This window comes from Ovis aries, chromosome 19 (genome assembly GCF_016772045.2).
Source record: "Ovis aries strain OAR_USU_Benz2616 breed Rambouillet chromosome 19, ARS-UI_Ramb_v3.0, whole genome shotgun sequence".
NCBI classification, from domain to species: Eukaryota; Metazoa; Chordata; class Mammalia; order Artiodactyla; family Bovidae; genus Ovis; species Ovis aries.
The window spans coordinates 34,360,745-34,366,411 of NC_056072.1; the positions used below are offsets into that span (position 1 = coordinate 34,360,745).

At 43.6% G+C, this 5,667-nt stretch overlaps 1 protein-coding gene across 1 annotated transcript; it reads right to left on the bottom strand.

Moving 5' to 3' along the window:
• Window positions 1-4,404: 4,404 nt before the first annotated feature.
• LOC114109370 (CASP8 and FADD-like apoptosis regulator) lies at window positions 4,405-5,433 on the bottom strand. The gene has a single exon (XM_042235982.2). The coding sequence runs from the start codon at window positions 5,358-5,360 to the stop codon at window positions 4,452-4,454; it is 909 nt and encodes a 302-aa protein (XP_042091916.2). The 5' UTR covers window positions 5,361-5,433; the 3' UTR covers window positions 4,405-4,451.
• Between the last annotated feature and the right edge of the window lie 234 nt (window positions 5,434-5,667).

The following is a 5,667-nucleotide window of genomic DNA, read 5'->3' on the forward strand; positions in this document are numbered from 1 at the left end:
TTGTGCAGTGCTTCATATTTTTCAGTTCACTTCTATATGCACACTTGAATCTCCCTGAAAATCATTTTGGTGGTTCAACTATTTGGTTGGTATTAAGCCATAGGAGTCAAGATTCATATCTTGCCCTATCAGTTTTCAATCCACTTTTCCTCCAGCAACACAAACCCTGAAGGGGAATGACTAACCCCCAACATTCACAGTTCTTCATGGACTGTATAGTCCATGAAATTCTCCAGGCCAGAGTACTGGAGTGGGTAGCCATTTCCTTCTCCAGGGGATCTTCCCAACCCAGGGATCTAACCCAGGTCTCCCGCATAGCAGGTGTATTCCTTGCCAGCTGAGCTACCAGGGAAGCCCATAGTTCTTCCAGGCCTGTTCTTTTTCATCTCATATCTAATCAAGAGGTAGAAGACTATGTTAAGACACAGAGCTCTTGTCCCATCTCTGATGAATATTCAGATAGGAGAGAAAGAGGACAGTTGTTTGAGGATGTCTGTATGATTGCTAAAGCATCTTATTCTTGGCAGATTGAGATGGTTGATTTACATTTGGTCTTACCCAAATCATCTCTAATTACAAAAATCTGTGCCTAGCAAAGTCCAAATAAATAATGTAATTGTGGCCTAATCATTGTGTACATTCCTAACCACATAGCTAATGACTGGTAGGTTTGGGGTTTCGCTCCTCCAAGTGTAGCTAACTGCCAGACGGAGCTGAAATGTGGCATGTTTGCCGTTTTCCTTGGAAACCATTTTAAATTAAGCAGATTTGGAAATCATCACATGGAGGAAGATTTTTTTGATTGTTGGGTCTGTGCAGGCTTCTGGAATATCAGTTCCATGCACAAAGGGCTCTTGGTATTTGATGCCTTTCTGCCAGGTTCTGTATTTGACAGCTGTTCTGTGATATCTTTTCCCAGTCACTGACCTGCCCACTGTCATAAAGCCAATTAAAATCTCAGGCAATTAATGTTATTTTCCTCAAGTGCTCCTGGAAATACTTATTTCATGTGGTACTCTGGCATGACATCTGTGACTTTTGGAAATACAAGCACAAGAAAGCAAACAAGCCGGGCTATGTGTGTCCTGTGCTCCATTAAGTTATGAAGAATATGAAAACAGAGCATAGTTGCTGCATGCAGAGATGTCCATGGAGCACTTTATGTCTCAGGATTCCTACAAATGAAAATACGTGCCCACTGCAAAATTCGGATAAACCCTAGCAGGTGAGAGGTATGCTGAACAGCAGTATATTCACATATGTTCCGCAAAGTATTTAAGAAAATTTGTGAATTGTAACACATTCATAATGGGGCTCCACAACTAGTACGTTACACTGATTTGCTATGTAGAAGGATATTAACATACTTGAAAAGCAAAGAAAACCCTAATACTTTAGGAAGGGTTGGCGAAAAAGGGCTATTGGGTCTAGACAGAGAAAACTTTCAGGATGGGGAAGTTATCCTCCAGTAGGTACAATGAACTCTCCATGAGAAAGCTTGTCTTAGTCCCTGGTGTACTCTCAGGGATTCCTTGTAACCCTTGGCTGAGAAGACTGTCCCTGGAGCATTGTTGTTGTTCAGTTGCTCAGTCATGTCAGACTCTTTGCAACCCTGTAGACTTCAGCACGCCAGGCTTCCCTCCCCCTTACCATCTCCCTGAGTTTGCCCAAGTTCTTGTCCATTGAATTGATGACGCCATCCAACCATGTCATGCTCTGTCGCCCTCTTCTCGTTCTGCCTTCTATTTTTCCCAGCGTCAGGTCTTTTCCAATGAATTGGCTCTTTGCATCAGGTAGCCAAAGTATTGGAGCTTCACCTTCAACATCAGTCCTTCTAGTGAGTATTCAGCGTTGATTTCCTTTAGGATTGACTGGTTTGATCTCCTTGGTGTCCAAGGGACTCTGAAGGGTCTTCTCCAGCACCACAGTTTGAAAGCATCAATTCTTCAGCGTTCTGCCTTCTTTGTGGGCCAGCTGTCACTCCCTAGAGGATAGGAAGTGCTTAATACAGATTTTTCAATGAGTTAAAAAGGTTAATGAGTACAAGATATTTATAAAAAGATGAACACATGAAAAAAGCTGTTACATGTAATGGGCTGCTTTGTGAAATGAGATCTCTGTTATTTACTTAAGCTAGGGCTGTAAACAGATTAGCTTGTGGACCATCACTTATATATGGATGGATATGACTTGCCCATTCAGTGTTTTCTTTAAGTCTGGTGTTTCTAAAAAGTTTTTGAGATGATTGTGCTGTTCTTTTTCCCTATCTCTGTCTCTCTGCCTGTCTCTCCTTCTCCCTCTCTCTCTCTCTCTCTCTCTCTCTCTCTCTCTCTCTCTCTCACACACACACACACACACACAGAGTACCCACCATTCTGCATTTCAGTAATTGGTGATATTTCTCCTCCCATTCAAAGACAGGCATAGTTTTCAGTTTTCCTTAGACCCCACTTCTCCCTGTTACTCTAGAGTTAGTTCCTTTTCACTCACTGATGTTACATTCCTTGCCCCTGAAGGCAGCTGAGCCTATTGCCCTTGGCTAAAGCAGCTGTGGTGGCTCACCACCTCCTGGCTGTGGTAACCGTGGTTCCTGTGTTAAGAAGAACAGACCAAACTTTTTACTCCAGGATGCCTAGGTTCAGTGTTGAATACCCATGCCTTGTTCATCAGGATAAAAACAGCACTGGTGTGGTGTCAACCAACACACAAATACTTCCTTTCAAGACAATTGATCTGTCAAAAGGAGCACTGCCTCTGTCACAAAATTCCCAGGCCAGTAGAGGTCCAGAGTGCCCCAAGTGTCCTCAGGATTCAAGGTGATTAGCTAAAACTCCATCTTCAACCATTCCATGCCCCTGTCCTTTCTCATCTGCATTGGTTTTCATCCAGCTGCACACACGGATCCATCCCTCCAGGGTCAGTTCCAGGGGCTGGAGGAAGTAAAGGTGGGTCACTCAGGGAAATGAGTGGTATCACCAGTTAGTGACGTCAACATCAGGAAGAGCTGGAGCTGAGCAAGTTTACAGGGAGCTGGGAGCAGGGACTTGTTTGAATTTAGAGGTTGCCATGGTTGTACTAAATGCTAATCACTTTTCATCATACTGGCTAATGGGTGTAGAATTTTTGGCTCGAGTTCCTTTCAGCTATTCCTGGCCAGCTCTTAAGACAGCTGCAGAGTTCCAGCTCCAGCTGTGCCCCTTCTTCTTTGCTCCCTTTAAAGAACATGAATTATCCTTAGATGTGGTAGCCTAAAATACAGGCAGTGATTCACAGGAAAGCTGGAGACACAGCAAGAGTGAAGAGCAAACTACCTGCTTAGGATTCAAGGTCCAGTTGTTGACAGCACACCTAGTCAGGTCAGACTGGTGCTACAACATTGCACATAAGTGCCTTTGGTATCTTAAAGATGCTGTATAACCATATTGGGAAAGGTCAAACTGTCATTATTACTGATTGGAGAATGGGAGACTGAACTTTTGAGGGTGGATCTAGTCTATATTCACCTAACACGTGCTAAATAAATACCAGTGAGGCTGAATAGCATGTTGGCCTGCAGTCACGCTGTTAGAGATTTGTGTTTCCACTATCGCTCAGGTGCCATAAGCCAGCGGAAGGATGGTGTCCTTGGGCCACACATGTTTTGGTCCCAGAGTCAGTGTCCAATATGTCAGGCCATCAAGGCAGATGGCGAGCAGGACATTGTTTCTGAACTTTTGGAAAATATTCCACTTGAGAGTCCAGCTGGGGAAATGCCTGAAATTGGAAAATAATGTAATAGAATATTTGATTTGCCACCAAAGACCTGAGCTGGGAAGACTGCCACCTTGAAATGAGAGGACAGCTTGGCTGACTTCAGTCTTTCAGCTCTACTTCGTTACTGTATATTGGTGGGCTGTGGCTTGAACTCCCAGTGGGGCCCCAAAGTGCCCCTTTTACCTCTCTGTCCCCCAAACAGCACACATGCACAGCACACATTCCAGATGAGATCTGGAGCAACATTCACAAACAAGTAGCACCAACCTAAGAACAAAGGTCAAGGCAGTGGGCCCTGGATGATTCTGCAAAGGACCTGTAGGTGGCCATCAGAATGGATGACTTGGTAAATGAGATGTCATTTTCACTTAACCTAATTTGCTTTTTCTCCATGCTGCCAGCTACTGGCTGGCCTTCTCTGAAGTCAAGTTGTCTTTTTGTGATTCACCAGCCTTTCTGAATCCAAATACCTCCATCTTCCAAGGCTAGCCTCACTGAGCCACTAACTTGAAAGGGTCCATTCACAACCTAGTTCTCAGGGTAAAGAATCTTGTCATTCCTCCTCTCCCTAGTATTCGCTGAACTTCTCAGTATGCACCTTCCTTACCTATGGAAAGCTGCTTATTTTATTTTATTTTATTTTTTTTTTTTTTTTTTGACTTTGACTTTTTATTTGTGAGGGAGGAAGAGATTCTTTCTCAAAGTGTGCTGCAGCCAGACGTAGTATCGCTCCTTAGCAGACACTTTGCTGTTCCAATCATACACCAGGCTGTTGAGTTCAGTGTGGAGTTCCAGGAGCGAGTGCTTTCTGTGTCATTGCCAATGCAGTCAATTATCAGGCAGATTCCCAGGGGCTTGCTCTGCATCTTATATCTCTCTTCTACTGTGTGCTGAGGCAAAAATGCTCCTGATTCCTGAATGGGTCTCTTCACTGGTTCTCTTTGAATGTCAGGTGGTCCCATCATAGGCCTTTGTTCTTTACTCCAGCCATTCTGGAGCCTTAGGTTATATGAAGGATCTTTAACACTCAAGTTTGGCAGAGATGCCTGGCGAGCATTTACATAATTTGTTTCCACTCCTTGAGCTGACTGCCTGTATTTCTGGATTTTTGTCTTCAGGTCTATCCTGTTGATGTTCGTTAGGCATTCTTCTAATAAATTCAGTTGATCTGGAGCAACCAGATTTAGCTTCTCCAATTCAACCACAAGATCCAAGAAACTCTTATCCTTGGCTATCTTGCTTCGGCCCGTATAATCTCTCATGAGGAACATTAGTGAGGACACCTCAGATTTATCCAAATCTTCACCAATCTCCATCATCAGCACCCTATAGTCTGAAATCAGATGTGGGTGCCTGCGCAGGAGGGCCTCCACTGTCGGGGTATCCATATTCAAGACCCTCTTGAGCAAGTCAAACCGCCTCACTCTGTAGAGCAGCTCAGCCAAGTTCACAGAAGACAGCTTTCCTCTCTCTCTTAAAATATCCAGAAGATCCCTGACATTCAGTGGAACCGCATTTGCAGCAACATCTCGGCACAAAAAAAGAAGTGCATCCTTCTCATCTTCATCAAGTGCTTCTTCTACCTGATGGATGACCTCAGCAGACATCCTGTACAGTGTTATTCCAAGGAATGGCAGGAAGAAAAGTCTAGTCCAGTCAACAGAAGGCCATGAAGCTACTGATTTCATTTCTGGTGGTTTTCTTCATTTCTTTCAAAATCCTTTCCAATGGAGGAGTTCTGTGGTTAACAGGGAACTTTTTTTTTTTTTTTTAATCCTCCTAGCAAAATAACATATGCCTCAAAGTCCAGGTATAGGCTCTTCTTTTCTTGCTGGTCTAATTTAGCAGATTAAACTCATGTTGTTAAGTCTACAGAACTGATCCTTTCTGGAGACAAAGCAACTTATTTTAAAC

Bases quoted from the DNA above. Each gene is read 5' to 3' on its own strand.
- LOC114109370 (XM_042235982.2), bottom strand. From the start codon at position 5,360: ATGTCTGCTGAGGTCATCCATCAGGTAGAAGAAGCACTTGATGAAGAT.